At 38.0% G+C, this 20,105-nt stretch overlaps 1 protein-coding gene across 7 annotated transcripts in view; it reads left to right on the forward strand.

Moving 5' to 3' along the window:
* The window catches only part of MAST2 (microtubule associated serine/threonine kinase 2), a 2,532,505-nt gene that overhangs the window by 2,167,497 nt on the left and 344,903 nt on the right, over positions 1-20,105 (forward strand). For all 7 annotated transcript variants that reach the window (XM_044085935.1, XM_044085937.1, XM_044085936.1 and 4 more), the window contains 3 exons: positions 1,479-1,687; positions 13,646-13,784; positions 19,252-19,384. In XM_044085935.1, coding sequence (XP_043941870.1) covers positions 1,479-1,687; positions 13,646-13,784; positions 19,252-19,384 — 481 coding nt within the window. The remainder of the gene's footprint in view (positions 1-1,478; positions 1,688-13,645; positions 13,785-19,251; positions 19,385-20,105) is intronic.

The following is a 20,105-nucleotide window of genomic DNA, read 5'->3' on the forward strand; positions in this document are numbered from 1 at the left end:
ATTTTTTATTGCTAAATTGCTTTCTACTGTCTAAATATTATACTTTGTGTTTACAACCATTTAATGTTGCAGAAGGTGATAATTTTATGTTTGCAAGTAAATCAGTTTGGATAAATTATTTATTCAGAAATACAGCCACCTATTTTATGATTTCAGAAATACATTATTCAGTGTTTTTAGTTTTTGTTTGTTAGGCTTTAGAGAATACCATAGTGCTCATCTTCATCCTGATTGGAGAATGAATGTTCTCCAGTAGGATGTTAACTTAAAGGCGATGTCCAGTGGGGACGGGGGATCAGCTTCTTCTTGGCATCATATTAAGCTGCCATGAAGCTTGGACAGAAAAGAGTGATCATCACTGTTGTGCACCTGCTAAACTTGGCTTTACTGTTTAATGAGCGAACATTTTAAAAAGTAAATAAAATGAAAAAGCAGTGTGTGTGTGTGGTTTGCATGCACATCTGTAAGTATGAGACACAGTTATTGAGCAAGAGAGACAGAGTATTCCAACTTTATTTAAATGCAGCAAGCAGTCCATCAACATCCACTAGCTACAAAATAGGCACGAGACTCTGATGTCTGGCGTTATTAACAGCTTCGGTGCTCAGTGATTTACCAGCAAATCAAAATTCTTTCAGGGGCACAGCAGAGCTATGCTGCAAAATCAGAGACAAGTAGAATGGGGGGTGGGTTTCAATGCCTTGCATTCTATGATATATTTTTTTAGTTCTTTTGATCACAGTGAAACATTTGTCGAATATTCACTTTAACAACGTGGCTGTAACTGCTGGGCACGTGTATGTCTGTCTGCTTCTGTGTGTTGATATATATGTGTGTGTGTGTGTGTGTGTGTGTGTGTGTGTGTGTGTGTGTAGATATTAAATACTTATATAACTTAGTTTGCATGTAAAATAGTTCCTTCAACAGCAATTATATATTCAGTTGCTGAAACTTTGGACAGAGGAATTATTTTGCAGCAAAAAGAATATTTATTAAAAAAAATAGTAACCTATTCTCTGATCTCATTAATGCTCTCCTTGGTGTATACAATAGCTTGCTTAATGTGTGGCATTTAGTTTACATGGTGTCATTACTGACAATGGAACTAGACCTTTTTTTGAAGAAAGCAAAGTAGTTAAATGGCTTGCAGTGGTAGTTTAGAAAATGAAGTATTGTGGCTACAGTAAATGGCTGCATTTCTAGTTTCAGACATTTCTTACTATAATGCAGATTTGATGTTGCAGCTCTAGAAAAATAATGTGGGTGAGCTGTATACACTGGAAAAAATGACTTGCTTTGTGCATGGAAATAACTGTGATTTGGCAGCCAGTACTGTATCTGACTAGCTCTTTTAGAGTTGCAACTTTGCAAATGAAATGTTATATGAGTTTTAAGTTCTGACTGGAAGTGTGTCAGTATTTGCAATTAAGTTTAAAACATTAAACAGTGGCTTCATACTGTTGTGTGTTTTATTCCAGAGCTGTTTATTTAGTGAGACATAAGGAGACTCGTCAGCGCTTTGCCATGAAAAAAATTAACAAACACAACCTGATTCTAAGGAACCAGATCCAGCAGGCCTTTGTGGAGAGAGATATCCTTACTTTTGCTGAAAATCCATTTGTTGTTAGTATGTTCTGCTCTTTTGATACTAAACGTCATCTCTGCATGGTCATGGAATATGTAGAAGGTATGTATGTTTCCAAAAATCTGAGCAGTGATTCTTAGGGGAAGAAGCTTAGTCATATAGTGCATTATGTTTGCTGAAGGATTTTGATTTAACTCCTGGTGTGTTTGCAAAGTATACTGTCTGCTGAGGAAAAAACACTAAGAACAGAAATGCTAACCAATGCTGTATTGTATATGAAACATTGCAAGGCCCAGTATTTCCACAAGTGACTGAAATTAGTGCTGCAGATTTAATCTACCTTCTGAGTCAGAGTGTTCATAAGTCAAGAGCAAGAAGGATTGCTTTCTGAGGAATGGCTGTATGTAAACTAAGTGCAGGCAGAATCATCTTTCTTATCCATCCATTCCATTCAGTTTAGTTACTTAGATATTTCTTCAGTGTTTTAATACTTATGTGGCAAGCATTCTTAAAGTTAGAACTTGGGGGTCAACTAAATCAGTTGACTTTTACTAAAAGTGATCAGCCCTTGCAGTTGCTATCCTCTTGCCATAAATGTCTTTATATTAAGGAGTCTGAATCCCTTGAAGACCCATTTCAGCCCGGGGATCTAACTGTTAAGAGTGTTTCTGTCATTTTTCAGTGTGCCAGTTCAGCTAAATAATTATGATTATTTCAGGTGCAGATTTCAGTTACTAGTTAATTTCACCAACACCATATATCCATTACAGATTTGTTTTAGCCTCTGTTAATGGAGCACAGTTCATACCTCTACATTTTCTTCATGATTTATATTGGTCATGTATCCTAGGGACCTTACTTGTCTTCAGTTTCCTAGTAATATACTTTTTCACTTTGAGGAAAGTCAAATTAAGCAGGGTGGTCTTAAACTCTAGGCCTTTAATCCCAAGGCTCCCTGTTAGCAAAACATCTACTTTGGTAATGGCACTGTATGACAAATAAGTTACCCACCAGCATTTGTTCCTCTTCACTAAACTGTGATAAGCCAGCGCAATCACAAAACATATACACCCCACATAATGTACTCCCCTTTGCGACACTGCCATCGTGCCAATGAGACACCTTTAAATATCCTTCCTCAGTGAGCTGGAAATTAGATATACAAGTGCAAACATTTCCATGCATATATCCAGAAATACCTCAATTTGATGGCATGCTTGTGTAGATATTATAGATCTCTTCCCAATAATTAGAGCTTGTCTAAGTAACATTTCTTTTCCATTGTCTTCTAATACTGTTCGTCTGCTCTTTATGTTTCAGGTGGATCAGCCTGTGTGCTGTACCACTCAACCTGCTTGTAGTTGCCTATAAAAATCTCAATTCAATCAAAACTGCTAACAGAGCAACCCTATCTGTAACAATTCCAGCCTCCAGTAGTTATTGGCTTTAGAGTTAATAATTTGTTTTACTTTTTGGAAAATATGCTTCTGTCATAACTCAGAGAATCCCCTTTGTAAACACAGTTCCAAAAAACTTGAACGTACTTGGCCCTGGGCCTTCATGTTAAATAATATTTTCCATTTTGGTATATATTCCTTCATTAGCATAATACTCAAAATAGCCAAATAAGTTAGGAAGGGCCAAGCCACCCTGCTTTTGAGGTTGTATCAACATATCTGGTCTGACACTTGGCTTGTTTTCACCCCATATTAGTTTCATAATTTGTACATCTGTTACAACCCCCCACTCCACACACACATAGACACACACACACACACACACACACACACACACACACACACACACACTGTCATTCTGACAGTAGTCCCAGTGCCCCATTGTCCTGTACTGGGTCTATCAGCATTTCAATTTAGCCACCTGATTCAGGGCCTGAATTTATGCTGGAGCCAGTCAGAAACCTAAGAGCATCCTAGAGAGGGGAATCTGCTGTCCATCCTTTAGCCAGGGTGGTTATATGTGACCTACCCACATTGCCACTATCTCCTGCACTTATCGACACACATGTCCTAGGGCAACTCCCCTCTTTGGACCATGCCTCACCTTAGGGAATGTCATGAGTGAATACCCATCCCTTCTCTGCCACTCCATGAGTCTATTGCACACAAAATCTTACCTTCCAGGTTATAAAACTAGGATTGAGGGACTTAAAATTAAAGGGACTGCAAACATCTTGATGCATTGAATTTCTGCCTAAATCCATACCCAATAGATGCCTCCTCTGTACCTATTGAATTATTTCATGCTTAATATTACATCACATCTCCTTAGATATAGATTCTGCATTATGATCGAAAAGTATTCCCAGGTACCTCATCCTGTCATGGCTCCACAAATACAAGAGATGCTGAACCAATCTCCCTCTTAAAAGGTTTGTAACAAAACAGTAAGGGTTAAAGTGAGTAATTAAGAGAAGGGTAACTAGGGTGCAGCTGTGTTGGACACAAGGTGTTAGGGGTGCAATCAATCAAAACATTTTTTTCTTGTTCTGACTTTAGAGTGTGAAGGTGTGACACAGGCCTGGCTGTCCCCCTTAGCAGAGAAGGGAAGAGTGCCAGATCTTAGAATGGACCTTTTATATCTTAAATCTGTGTTGCAGATCTCATCAGTGTCAAGAGGTGGCACACTTGCCTTTGGTGCAGAAGGCTGGGGTTCGTTTCCCACACCAGGTAAATCACTAGCTGATAATATAGTGCTGCATTCCTGAGTGTGTCATCCTTTAGATGAAATGTTAAACCTAGAGACCTGTCTGTTTGAGTTGGTGGTAGCTCAGATGGATGTAAAAGATCCCATGGCACCTGTTGAAAAGAGTAGCGTGTCCTTTATTTAACACAACATAAAAAACATTGTTTACATATTTACAAAAAGTACATATTTACAAGCACATATTTACACATTTCTATTTTTTTTTCTATTTATCATTTTTCTTATAACATCCTCGTTGTTTTTTTCTAAAGCTGACCCCCCAATATATCTGACAAAATTAATTTCCCATTAAACAAATTCAGTCTTTTTTCAAATAACCCATATTAGATAAAATTAAGTATCATACTCACGTGCATGCACGTGTGTGTGTGTGTGTGTGTGTGTGTGTGTGTGTATATATATATATATATATATATATATATATATATATATATATATATATTGTTTATATCATTAATATTCTCAACATTTTTCACACAACTTTTCCAGAGTTTCACAATCTTTTGCATTTCAACAAAAAAAAAATAAATGCTGTGCTGTCTTTTCCACCTCTCAAAATTAAGCACAATCTTTCAAGTTTATTTTTATATGGCATATGCCCCTTTACTAGTAACATATTTATTACCAGTATCCATAGGAAATTAAGACAATCTACTATCCTGGTACACCACATTTTCCTTACTTTAATTATTTTAACCATTTCTTCAGATAAAGTTTGCCATGGAGTTACATAACAGTATTGTTCCATCACATTATATCACATTCTTCTCTGTTTCTCTATGTCATCAGTTTTTATTTTCCACATTAGTGTTTTTCTTGACAGTTTTATTAATTTCTACATTTACATATTATTTTCCTTTTTGTTTTCTTATTGTCATCATCTCCAAGAAGTTTTGTACTTGTATTTAAACATTCTCACTATTAATTTCAAGTTATGTTCCTGTACCCACTTTAATACTCTATCCACATTTAAAGAAGCAGAGTATACAAATGGAATTAGTAACCCCAGACCCCATTAATCTTCATTCATATGAGCACAACTCTATTCACTGGGTTTAAGTTTGAACCCCATATGAGAGAAAACATCAGTTGTATAATTTATTTTTCCTGTTTTTCTGGGATCATGTAAACATTTGATATGTATATGCTATTTTCACATTAATACAGAATTCACTAGATAAACCTTTATCCTAAATGCTAATCTATATGTCCTTTACAGAAGACATATTTTTTCATTTCTTTTTTCAAACCCTCACATTGTATCATAACTACATAATTTTCCAATGTTTTATCCCTAGCAAAAACACTTCATTCAATGAAAAATACACATCCTCAATTTTTACCACATCACCAAAAAACCCTTACTTTTACCTTGACTTTGTCACTGCTGCATAAGTTTGAACTGCTGCATTCTCTGGTGCTACTTCACCTGGTTCCTTTTCCACGTCCTCAGCACTTCTAAAAATGTCAGCCATTTCACCCCAGGAAACAGCAGAACTGTCACCTGAATCATCTTGCTTGATTATTTTTAACAGCACATCATCTGCAAGCCTTCCTGATGCCAGTTCTGTTATCTGTACCACTTTCACAGACTCACTAACTTCCTTCTCCAAGAAGACAGCCAAACGCTGCTCATGTGTAACATCCACCACACAGGAGTCTGTTTATATTCTGAAGCACCATATCGAACAAAATTTTCTCCAAATTCTCACTTTCTACCTCCAAACTCTCTATAGGTTTTCTGTACTTCTCCATTCTGTTGCTTCTGCTAGGCCTTTTCCTTGCTGCTGTAGTAGCCCTCCAACACTATCTAACATCTCCAAAGAATAGGGGAAATTCCCCAATGCTGTAGCCAAATTTTCCATAGTAGTACAAGTACCACTCAAGTCTATCCTAAAAAGAGGTCACAAGCCTAGAGGGACTAATGTATTCAGCAAAGGATAAATACAAATAAAATATATGGATCTATTTAGTGTTGATGGGTGCCAAATCAGGGAATGGTACCCAGCACCAGATGAGCCGTTACAGGTCTGGTAATTACCGTTGCATACTTTGTGTCTATTAGCGAATGCATTTTACGAGTGATTCTCTTACTTTTCTAAATGAGCAATTTTATTATTTAGAAAATCCCTGTGATTTTGGGCCTTTATCACTGATTTCATTTTTACTTTCTCCCTGATTTCAGAGAGCAGGTTCAGAGCCTTGTGTGCAAGGTGTTTCTGGTCTACACAATGCATATATGGACCCAGTATGTAACTGTAGCACCCCAGAGGTACAAATTCCCAGCATTGTATAGTAAAGACAATTTTAATAAAACTGTTTGCATGTTGTCCTAAAACATAAGAATGTATTAAGTAACATATACAGATATTGTACCACATGTCCGTACTACAAAATCGCTGTTCACATGCATATATCTCAGTGCCACAGTAGTGTGAAGTCACTTTGTTGCCACTGGAGAACATCTGTTTGTTGTGATTGCTAGGAAAATATGAGATGAAAATCGGATTTGTACACAGATATTAAAATGAGGAATGTGCCTTTTTGCCAGATTGTGTACTATATTATGGAGTAAACAGGTCATGATCCACTAAGAATGGTTTGCTAAGGTTTGCTGTTCAAGCCACTAAAATAAAGTAGTGACAGTGTGAGTGCTGTCTGAATGTGTCTTATGGCCTACATTTCAGTGTATTTGGGATATTAGTCTGTCAGCCAATCTTATGTAACAGCAGTCATGTGTCTGCCACTGCACATCGTGTTACTGATATACGACTTTAGCTGCCATTGTGTGAAATTACAAGTGTGCGTCTGCTAGCAGCACAAGATGTGTATCACTACTGTGCTTGTGCTAGTGCTCCCTAATCTTCAGTATGTATATATATATATATATATATATATATATATGTGTGTGTGTGTGTGTGTGTGTGCTAGTTTCACAAGATGTGTATCACTACTGTGCTTGTAGTAGTGCTCCCTGGTCTTAAGTTATAGATTTGTGTCTGCTAGCAGCACAAGATGTGTATCACTACTGTGCTTGTAGTAGTGCTCCCTGATCTTCAGTTACATATATGTGTTTGCTAGTTTCACAAGATAATAATAAAAACCAGATCCCAACAGCCAGCAGAAACAAAACTTGTAGAGAAAATTAAGTACTCAGAAGTTCGCAAAGGTTAAAAAGTGCAATTTATTCTGACAGAAAATACATAAGCGCTTTCACAGTTCTAAAAAGACCGCTTCATCAGACAGCTACATTGTTGCAAACAAAGTCCATTTGAATTCTACAAAACGCATCACATGACCTTCATTGGGCTTGTATCTTAAAGGGATATGTCCCTTAATATGTCGCTCATAGTGTTAACACAGTATTGAATATTATATAAAAGACATTTCATGATAAATGCAACACTCCTGTAGAAATACGATCTATAATAATAAAATTAACAATCTTATTAATGATAATAATAAATATAATGAACAAAGTAAATAACTACCTCCAAATAACTGCAGCCTATAATACTTATAAAAACATCTGCCAATACCGCATCTATATAGGTAAAAAGTGTATATATAAAAATATAATATACATAAAGCGCTACAACGTTCAACATCAAATTAGTTTATTAAAATATTAAAAAATATGTAAAAAACATATATATAACATGCACTTAATGCCGCAGTCTCCATGCCTTCAGCACAGGTTTAAGGGGTACATTATCATTAAGACCCATAGCCTGATGGGCAGCCAACCTTAGAATCCACTCTAATTCAGCCACCTCAGTACGGTTAGTTAGGTCACCCCCACGTACATCATTGTGTATAACATGTAAAACCTGAAATAAGAAAGTGTGATTTGTGTCTGTCTATAAAGTGTGTTTGGCTAAAGCACTATACTCGTAACCTTTGCGGGTACAGTAGATGTGATCCCCAATCCTTTCTTTAAGGCTTCTATTTGTTTTCCCCACATAGAATTTAAAACATCTACAACAGTGGGCCAAATAGACAACATTCCTGGTAGAACAATTAGCACTGGCCCTGATGCTCCGTAAGTGACATGTTACAGGATGCCGAAAATACCTGGACTCTTCAATAAATTGGCAAAAGGTACAATGGTTGCATTTAGATGTACCATTAGTTCCCATGATATGTGGAACCTTTGCCCTATGGGAACACAATCTTTGTTTTAAATTCCTCATATTGCTGTACACAAATCTTGGACCTCTTTCCAAAAATTCTGATAACCTGGTATCTGTCTCCAAAATGTGCCAATTGTTAATGATAATGTTTGTCATATCATTCACCCCTTTGGCAAATGGTAGCACTATAGGTGGACATATATTTCTTTGATCCACATGCATTTTGTTTATGACAGGCTGCTTCTAGTTCTACTTCATTGCAGCCCCTGGAAATAAATTCAGCTTTGAGCTCATCCAACCTCCTATCTAAATTATAATCTTCACTTGTTAACCTTGATGCTCTAAGTGCCTGTCCAGTGACTATGTTACCAATAACGTGTTTGGGATGCATACTATCCTTGTGTAAATAAGATGGTCTATAACATTTATTTCTGTGCATACTAGTACTGATGCTTCCCTCCACCTTCCTGATGTTCACATCCAAGTAACTGATTGTTTGTGTGGAACATGTCACGGAAAATTTTAAAAATGTACTACTGTTATTAAGATGCCATACAGTGTCCTCTAGACATTTCTTGTCACCCTTCCATGCAATAAACAAATCATCAACAAAACGTCGATATATGATGATATTTTCATTCCATTTCCCAGTCACATTCAAATGTTCCCATTCAGACATGACCAGGTTTGCATATGAATTAGCACAACTTGTGGCCATAGCTACACCTGATCTCTGCCAATAACAATCACCTTGAAACAAAAGGATGTTATTCTCCAATACTATTTCAAGTAGCAAGCACAGAAGATCACAAAACACATTGGTAAATAAGCCACTTCTTTGCATGACATTTTTAGCCATCGCAGTACCTGCTGCATTTGGAATGCAGGTAAGTAATGACACTACATCGAAGGTAACAAGATAGTCAACATCATTTACTGGCCTATTGTTGAAACTAATATATAAATCCCTCAAGAAATGTTTTGTATCCTTGAGGATAACCTCACTTGATACGAATACTTTTTTGAGCTGTTTGTCCAGGAAAATGGACATGGCCTCAGTTAGCCAGCCCCTAAAGTCATGTTCAGTAGGATTCTTGTGTATTTTTGGCAACCCGTTAAAGTTGGGTACCACTGGGGACTCAATTATAAAATACTCAAGAAGATCTTTATCTATTATGCCTAGCTTGTAGCATTCAGTGAGACAATTATCAATTTCGTGTTTCATGACATCAACAGTACTAATATCAATTTTCGTATAAACATTGGTGTCAGAAAGCATAGCTGACATCTTATTAATGTGGTATTCAGAGTCAAGTATGACAATCGGGCCCCCCTTGTTGGCCGGTCGAATGGTGATAGAGGGATTCATGGCTAGTTGATCCATTGCTTTCCATTCCTCCCTAGTTAAATTGTCACTTTTCCTCATATAAGATTTATTGACATATTGCTGGAATTGTTTATCACATATCGCTAAGAACACATTAAATGCTGATGGAAAAATCGGTGTATAAACACTGGGTTTACGAAAAACCATAAATTCATCAGTTACATTATCAGCTGTTAAGTCAGAGTTCTTAAACAGGCCCCGTAAGGCCAAATTACACAAAAAAAGGCGTAAATTTAGCATACAACTCACTTGTTCAGCCCGCACAGCAGGAATAAAAATGATAAGCCTTTCGATAGTATAGAACACTCATCCTTTGTCAACTTGTACTGAGAAATGTTCCACACTAAGTCATGGACTCCAATCCCCACATTTTCTTCAGGGATCGATTGTGTTGGCCAGTTGCTGGATCTTTCTGCTTCTGGCCCTTCAACTCGTCTTGACCAAATTAACTCCTCCTCCCCATTCGAAATGGAGGTGGAAGCCCTGGAAAATCCTGTTGGTGCTAATCCACTATGATTTTTCTACGCACTACAGGGTCTGGATCTGAGGGTGGATCCACCGCTGGTAACTTGGTTACAGTTTCTAATTCCATGGTAGGTGTGGAATACACCGATGTAGGTGGAGGTGGTGAAATCACGCCCCCTGATGGTATCTCGGTGACCTCTAGGTCTAAACCCGTGCTGAAGGCACGAGGACTGAGGCACTATGTGCACATTATATATATGGTTTTTACATATTTTTATATATTTTTTATATTTTAATAAACTCATTTGTTGTTGAGCGTTGTAGTGCTTTATGTATATTTTATATATACACTTTTTACCTATATAGATGCGGTACTGGCAGATGTTTTTTTATAAGTATTATAGGCTGCAGTTATTTGGAGGTAGTTATTTACTTTGTTCATTATATTTATTATTACCATTAATAAGGTTGTTAATTTTATTATTATAGATCGTATTTCTACAGAAGTGTTGCATTTATCATGAAATGTCTTTTATATATGTTAACACTATGAGCGACATATTAAGGGACATATCCCTTTAAGATACAAGCCCAATGAAGGTCATGTGATATGTTTTGTAGAATTCAAATGGACTTTGTTTGCAACAATGTAACTGTCTGATGAAGCAGTCTTTTTAGAACCGTGAAAGCGCTTACGTATTTTCTATCAGAATAAATTGCACTTTTTAACCTTTGCGAACTTTTGAGTACTTAATTTTCTTTACAAGTTTTGTTTCTGCTGGCTGTTGGGATCTGGTTTTTATTATTACATAGCTGGTTTGGATTTTCTGTCTCATTAGTTTCACAAGATGCGTATCACTACTGTGCTTGTACTAGCACTCCCTGCTCTTCAGTTATAAATGTGTTCGATAGTAGCACAAGATGTGGGCGGCCTCGGTGGTGCAACAGTTAGCGTTGCTGCCTCACAGCAAGAGGTTCTGTGGTTTGATCCTCAGCTGAGGTGCCTTCTGTGCGGAGTCTGCATGTCTTCCCTGTGGTCGTGTGGGTTTCCTCCAGGTGCTCCGGTTTCCTCCCACATCCCAAAGACATGCTGTAGGTGGATTGGACACTCTAAATTGGCCCTAGGTGTGAGTGCATGTGTGTGTGTGTGTGTGTGTGTGTGTGTGTGTGTGTGTGTGTGTGTGTGTGTGTGTGTGTGTGTGTGTGCCTTCTGTGGACGATTGGGCACCGGGCTGGCAACTTGACACTGTAAAACTGCACTGCCAATCATGAGCGGACAGGTGATCCGCTGTGGCGACCCCTAACCGGGAAAAGCCAAAAGAAGAAGAAGCAGTAGCACAAGATGTGCATCACTACTGTGCTTGTACAAGTGCTCCCTGGTCTTCAGTTGTACATATGTGTCTGCTAGAGCAACAAGATGTGTATCACTACTGTGCTTGTACTAATCCCCCCTGGTCTTCAGCTTTAGATTTGTGTCTGCTAGCAGCACAAGATGTGTATCACTACTGTGCTTGTACTAATGCTCCCTAGACTTCATTATCTGTCATTGCCTTTGGCAGTAGTGTCACAGATGGATCATGTTGGTGTGCTGCTCCATTAAATGAACAGTAGGCCTGCCTAATGCTGTTCACTATACACCACTACATTGGTTGAAGTTCATCTCTGATTCATTCAACATCTTTTTGCAGTTTTGATACACCACACTGCTTCTTGATTCCCATTGTCAGTCCTTAAGGTAATTTCAGGAGCATTGGGTTAAGCTACATCACAAACCTTTAGACCCAACATAAATGAGGGGTGGTGTGCAACCTCATGAGATAGTCAACTGTTTGGTATCTATGGGGCAGATTTTACTGCTTTCGTCTACAGTACAACCTTGAGTTGTAAAACATCAGGGAGCACCCCTCATTTATTTCGGAGTTACACAACAAGAGAAAATATGCTTTATAAATGTTAACTATTGTATGTGTATTCTCATTAGTACATTTTGTGGGTTATTTTGCTTACATTTGGTAGTTGCTTCCATCTTCACTACTGTGTTTGTACTAGCACTCCCTGGGCTTCAGTTATAGATCTGTGTCTGCTAGTATCGCAAGATGGGTATTAGTAATGTGTTTGTGCTAGCGCTCCCTGGGCTTCAGTTATAGTTATGCGTCAGCTAGTAGCACAAGATGGGTATTAGTAATGTGCCTGTACTAGTGCTCCCTGGGCTTTAGTTACGTATATGTGTCTGCTAGTAGCACAAGATTGGTATTAGTAATGTGCTCGTACTAGCACTCCCTGGTCTTCAGTTATAGATATGTGTCTGCTGGTAACACAAGATGTATATTACTGTTGTGCTTGTACTAGCACTTCTGGGTCTTCATTTATAGATATGTGTCTGCTAGATGCACAAGATGTGTTTCACTACTTTGCTTGTACTAGTGCTTCCCGATCTTCGGTTATAGGTATGTGTCTGCTAGTATCACAAGATGTGTATCACTGTTGTGCTTGTACTAGCGCTTCCGGGTCTTCTTTTATAGATATTTGTCTGCTAGTAGCACAAGATGTGTGTCACTAGTTTGCTTGTACTAGTGCTCCCTGGTCTTTGGTTATAGATATGTGTCTGCTAGTAACACAAGGTGAGCATGCTAGTAGGGCAGTTAACCATAAGCTGTCAGCTTTTAAACATTTCCATAGATTAGGAAGTCACAGTGGTATCATTCAAACTGGCTTTGTATTAAATGAGCTTTTATTAAACCATTGCTGCATACCTTTTTGCTCATTTGTCTAGGTTTATGTGGCAACCATGCAATTCAATTAGAGACCAGCCAGGTCAACCACTGTTGACAAAGACACACACAACGGTGCTTATAAGACATTTTAGATTCCCAGGAAAACTACTGAGCTCTTCTCCACTATTTACCCATTAGGTAATATACAGCAAGGGAAGTGTTTGCTGTAAATTTCAGAAACTGTTTTTCAGCACAACAACAGTAACAGTTATAATACAAACTAATATGACATGATCAAGTTCCAGTAAGATGTTTTTGAACACTGAAGTAAGTAGTTCTTTAAAATGTACCATTGTGATGAAGCAGGAAGAGAAGAAGAAACTGTGTAAAACAGTTATAGAAATGATAACATTACAATTGTTTTAGTATGTAGAATGTGGCAACATTCAAGGTGTCTTTCTGCATGGAAATAAATAGCAACATCTCCCCCTCGGCCGAATTAGGAAGGGCCGGAGATAACATTGCTGTATGTGAATGTCTGTATTCATAAAGTGTATCAGTTCTGTGGAGTGCATGTAATGCAACACTTATTTTGACCTCATGCTATGACATTGACCACTTTTTAATTGTTTGACAGGAGGAGATTGTGCAACCTTATTAAAGAATATCGGTGCCCTGCCTGTTGATATGGCTCGGATGTATTTTGCTGAAACTGTTCTAGCTCTGGACTACCTCCATAATTATGGAATTGTTCATCGGGACCTCAAACCTGACAAGTATGACTTCTCTCTTTATTTATTTATTTTTTTATTTTAATGATATGGTTACTTTTAGGCTGTCTGTAATGTGATGCTGTGGGTGATTACACCACAAGGTTGTGATGCTGGAAAACCATGGTCTACAATTATCAACCTATTTAAAATGTCAGATGCAAATGCTTCTTGAAAATGATGTAACCCAGAGCTTAGTCCCAAGGCATATTCCCCTTTCACATTTATTAAAATGTGTTAAACCACTGTATTAAACAAAGGAATGACCAACGGAGTTCTCAACCAGGACTTATATTTTTCTCTCCCCCGATTTATTTATTTATTTATGTATGTATGTATGTATGTATGCATATATGTATGTTTGTATGTATGTTTAAACCCTCCCCTCGCATCCCACAGCCCTGAAGTACTATCAACTAATCTCCAGACCTTCCCCAACTTGTGAAGTCTGTAGATGTTGTAAATATAAAAGTTTTTTACTCATCTAATGGTTTAAATGTTAAAACCATGTTGTTTTGTATAGGGTTTTAATTAATTTGCTTATTTTGAAATTTTTGATGTGCTTATTCTCTCAGTTTGTATCCCCAGACTGAAGCGGAAAAGGTGCATCAGGATTAGTATTCTACCCTGGTTAGCAAAGAAAGAAAACTAAGTAAATGCATACATACATCCCTGTAGAAATAACCGGTTTGACTTCAAACATGGTGTTTGATCATTTTAGTGCATTTCTGTCTTCAGAACTGTGAAAATTATTTGCTTTAAGGCTGTTTATGAGTTTGTGTTATTTAACAGTGTGGAGTGTTGCAGTCCACAAACAGTGTGCTGCTGCAGACATGCCATGCTATAACAGTATGCATTATGCTTTTACAGGAGTCACTTACATCATGGAGTAGTCTGCAAGCACATTGATAGTCAGGGTTGATTTCATGCGGAGAGATCACACATCCCCTTGCTAATCTATCACCTTCTTTCTCACGAGATTCCATAGGCGTCAGTTGTACCCCACTGTCTTTGCTGATCTGTCAGTAGGCTTCCTCTTTATTTGATTTTTGATAAGCTGATGGTACCCTCTTGTGTTTTTTCAGCTGCTCCACAGTAAAGCAGCAAATCTGTGAAACCGTTTTGAAGCGATTAGAGAAAGTTAGATGAAAATGTTGCTTACCATTGGTGAGAGGTGCTTTACTAAAGCTTCTTAAGAACTTTTCTGTCTTCAGAAAAGTGCTTAACAAGCCTGTCTTTGCCCTGATTTCGGTGAGTAATGGTGACATTCCATGCATTACAGATCAGCTTACTGTGTGCTATTTTTTCTCACTGTTTTCATTAACTGTCATTGTGTGTCCTTTGTACTGTACTGTATCTCATCTACCTTTTGTGTCATACAGTGACTGGAAGTGGTCATTTGACTAGCTCACTCACCTGGTTACCACATAACTAAAGAAGAATAAACTCTGTCTCTCTCTCAGCTCTTGGTTACCTCGGCCAGCTGATGAATTTCCAAGGATTTCTCAGTTAGGGTTTTGGAAAAGTTGGAAGGATCTTAGTCCTCACAAGATTTGCCTGATGTTTGAACTCTATTGAAAGAGTCCAGTAAGTCAGGGTGACACACCAAATATTGTTCAATGTGACATGTACATCAGATGCAGCATGCCAGTATGTATGCAGGCACACTGGCTGTGTTTAACTTAACTTTGAGGAAGATCTTAGAGGTGCACTTAAACCTGCTCATTTTATGCATTTCACATTGTTTAGAGAATTGGCAGGATAAATTGTTTAAAAAAATAAATAAAATAAATAAACTTGTACTTTATAATCCACAAATGATAACAAATACCAGCTTTTATCATTTCCAGTGCAAATATGTTATCATATTTGAAAGAAATATGAAGGAATTAATAATGTGTGCTCATCTATATTGTCTGGTTGAATAGACTAGAAATGTGTAAAATATATTTGTATGTCCTGCATATGTGTTTCCTTGGAGCTTTTCTCCCCGGGCCTCCACTGAAAATGGACATGTATCCAGTTGGACTATCCCGGTTAACAAATGTAAAATAAAATAAATAATAAAATAAATAAAACATTTGTGATAGAAAGTACTAAAAAGTATAGAGTCACACATCTGTCTGTGTTTAAGGTACTCTGCAAGCTTTCTAACAAGTATGGCATTTTTATTCTAACAGGGAACACAGTAGTTCTTCATTAGCTAGCAGCACTCATTTTGTAGAAAGAGATTCTCCCTGTCAGCAGTGATATTCATGCAACATGGTGACCTTAACTTTCAGCACCATCACTTGTCATGCTGCCCCTTTAGAGAAGAGGAGGGGAGGATGGTCTATGCTCAGTTCATTTGTTTTGGCTAGAATTAGTATAGATAAAAGTATTAAGTAAAGGTTATTCCCTAAAATTAATTTGTTGTCCTACTGCAGTGACCCCCCCCCCAAAAAAAAACATACAACCATAGTACAAGAGGTTACCTAGATCTTTGAAAAAGAACATCATCCAGGTAGCATTGAAGAAAATGTCTAGGTACATTGTATTGTTCGTTCTTTCTTGCCCCGATGAAGCCCAGAGATAGGAGACCAGACTTGGATCACTGTGGCCTGAATGCGGTTATAATTTATAAAAGGTTCTGAACAGTTGCTCTTCAGTTTTCCTTTCCTTACTGAAAAGATTATGCTGAATAAGCTTTCTGGTTAGATGGTTACCTGGACGTAAAAATGAAAAAGGGTCACCATTTAGTTCATATTGGGCAACTGACATTATTTTCAAAATTTGCTTTTTTGTTTGTCTTTGGCACCAAGAGAATTTCCAAGGTGTTTAGCAGTAGTAAGCGTTTTACCTCTGAAGGCAGTCCTGCATATTTTTTGTGTCATCTTTACTATCCTAGCCTGCTTAGCTGTCATATTAGCCTGTTTTTCCATTTTGACACTGTGGTCAGTCAGTTATCATCCCCCTCCCAGCCAGTTGGCCTATTTAATTCCCATCACTGGAATGAAGCTTGACATTAGACTCTTTGATGCCCCTTTCTGCAGTTAACACCTGCATCATTTTCCAGAGTATTAGAATGCAGTAATCAAACACCAGAATGCTGTCACCCACAACTGTTAAGGACATTTCATTTACACACTTGCTCTCCAAGCTGTTTCTGTATGATAGCAAGTACTTTGTACAAACTCTTGCCTAAGTGGTGCTCTCATGTCCCCAGTGCAGTGTTAACATATTCAGACAACCTTGACTATCACTTCTACATGCAAAGCCAGCTTTGTCGTCTCTGCCTGAAGTTGCTCCTGCAGTGGCATGTCCTCCAAAAAAGGGGGTTCTGGATGCATGGATGGCTGGCTGGATTGATCAGTGCTCTCCATATTCAGTGTGAAAGCATTTTCTGGATGGATTTGTTTAGCAGACCATTATTTTCACAAGAGGGGAACTGCACTCCAGTGTTTTCCATGTCATTTTCAGGTGACAAAGACCCCATTTCTGGAGTTCTCTGTGTTGTTCTATTGCAAGGTGTGCATTATTTTGTTCAGTTATATTAGACAAAACAAGTAACTTTCTTCTGGATCATTTCAGGAGGTTTTTCCTTTACAGCTTTCCCTCATGATCTCCTCAAAGCAAGGAGAGAGAAGGGAAAGATGATACTGATTGCTTCAATGAGGCCCAGACAACAGTGGATCTGTTAATAAAGCAGTCCATCTTTAGGATAATGTTGGGACCGGAGTTATTGGCTTCATGAGTCCTCATTGTGTAATACTTTCCCAGACTACTAGCTGTACCTCTTTTCCCACAACCCATTTTTCCTTCCTATCCTCCTGTAGCCCTTTCCGGTTGTGAAAACGTCAGGCTGTAATGGAAACTACATCCCTGGCTGCCTGTTTTAATTTTCTTTAATTTGAGTTAATTGTTTTATTCTTTTGAACTATACAAGAAGAATGACCCCATTCATATCTTGTTTCGGTTCTGTATTCTGTGTTTTCCCTTCGATTATTCCCTTTTTGTTTCAGCATAACTTTCTGTTTAGAATGCTGAACTTTTCAGTAATTATATTCAGCGTCTCCTTCTCCCTGCGTACGAATTTTATTTTAGTACTGTACTGTGAGTCTTACATTCTTGTGTTTTGACTATTGCAGTCATCCTTGGGTACCGTTATTTTTTTGCTTTCTTCGTAGTACATTTTTAAATCTGTATGATGATTTGACTCTAATTCAGAGACCCTAATTGCTGTACTGTCTCATCAGCTAGGATGCAGAGTTTTTACTCTGCCTAGGGGAGATTTGGCAGAACATCTATACTGCAATTTGTAGTGGTTTCCTTTTAGTCACAAACAAGGTGTTTTTATGCATTTGTTTTTCACTTGTAGCTGAAATGTATACGTTTTTATGTTTTCTTCATTTGGAAGGGTACTTTTTTGCTTTTGTCTTACACATAGTATGCTGTGGTTGCTGAAGTGCTGTGAGGCTGCATTTAGAGAATGACAAGTATCCACGTTGCTTTAGTGCTGCCTTGCACAGTTTAGAAGGGATGGGGCAAGTGCTGGTTTATTTTGGTGGCTGAAACCCTCTGGGGCTTTGTTTTAAAATTGTGTGTAGAAGTACTGTATGCACTGAGCACCTCAGTTTCTTCCTTTCCTTGTGCGGTTTATTAAGGAATTTGGACATGTGTGGACTTTTTCACAAGTGGCATGAACTGATATCAGCCTGGTGTGACACATAGGCAGCTATGAGATGATTTTTTGCTTATGTATACTAACATTTCCCTGCACAGAATGTAAGCACCACAGGGGTGGGAATAGAATGATTGCAACTTAGGGCTGTCGCTGTCTTCTGAAAGTGATGTAGCCCTTGAGGCATCCACACCTTTTCCTGAGTGTCAATGGTTCCTGCTAGATGTAAAGTCTCCTTGGGCTGTATTATCAGGAGATGCATCCAGCAATGTACTCCTGAACATCTTAAGCAGTCCTGCATCTAGCCCCTGGCCTATACTGCTTAAGCAGTCCTCCGTCTAGCCCCTAGCCAATACTGTGTGGCTGTTCTGGTGGTTGTATTCTAGAGAATGTTATAGAGAATGTTATATATTTTACAACTTTTGCTTAGTACAAAAATGGCCAGAGGCAGCAGGGAGCACTGTAATTTGCAACAAAGGAGCTAGCCTGGAAAAGTTTTTTGATGCAAGAGGCATTAGTCTTGAATGTTTACTGCATATGGACCTCTTCCTACAGACCTGTCATTATAGCAGATAATGCACAGCTTTCCTTTACTATGCTAATGACTTTGACCCACTGTTAGTTGAGAGATAGCCAAGGTGAGTAAGAGCATAGGAAAAATACTAGGCAAGAGGTCACAAGGCCATATTATGTCACGCCATAAAATGCCGTGCCGTATATACTTTTAAGTAGGCACACTTAAAAATGCTTTCTTTATAAAGTCCTTTAGACCAGCTAAGCTGTTGTCTGCCTTTTTTTCTTTTTCTTTCCTAGTCTGCTGATTACATCAATGGGTCACATTAAACTGACTGACTTTGGCCTTTCTAAGATTGGATTAATGAGCCTTACCACCAACCTTTATGAAGGTCACATTGAGAAAGACACCAGAGAATTCTTGGACAAGCAGGTAAGGTGAAAAAAACACAGCTCATCTTTCAAGCATATGACAAAAAAAAAATCTATAGACTCATGCCCTCCATCAGACAGCATGATGAGACAGATATTTGTCATAAGGCTGAGGAGCCGTGCCATTTCCATGACCCTTGTGACTTATAGTAGATTTATCATCCGTGTGTGTGTGTGTGTGTGTGTGTGTGTGTGTGTGTGTGTGTGTGTGTGTGAGCATGTGTGTGTTAAGTTTAAAAAGCTGTATAGAAAAAATATGCCAAGTTTTTATACTCTGGCATTCAGACAAGAACCGTGGACTACTGTTGCATGCTAATCTTGTAAGTCTGAGTTAAGGTCCCTGCTTTTTATTTTTATTTTACAGATTTCCTCATAGTTATACAAAAAAAGTACATATTTAGTAAACATGAACATGTTAATGCCCATTGCCTGGTCAGTTTGTATTATGCTAAGATAAAAATTGGTTTTGAACCTAAGTAAACTGATACATGTAAGCAATTTGGCCTTGTTTCAGACATTTGCTCAGACCCTTTTAAAACATGTAGATATATAAATGACTTCTGGAATTGTATGTGTATATTTGTTCTGACCTATCAAGACACAGAACAAGTTGACTAATGTTGCAGGCAGTAAAAGCAGTGAAGTTCATTTAAGGTAAGATGAAATTATTTGTTGTAATACAAATATAACAGCCATTTGCCTTGTGTTAACTTGTTAACCTG

The sequence above is a fragment of the Protopterus annectens genome, chromosome 10.part0, assembly GCF_019279795.1.
Source record: "Protopterus annectens isolate FY-2018-M chromosome 10.part0, PAN1.0, whole genome shotgun sequence".
NCBI classification, from domain to species: domain Eukaryota; kingdom Metazoa; phylum Chordata; order Ceratodontiformes; family Protopteridae; genus Protopterus; species Protopterus annectens.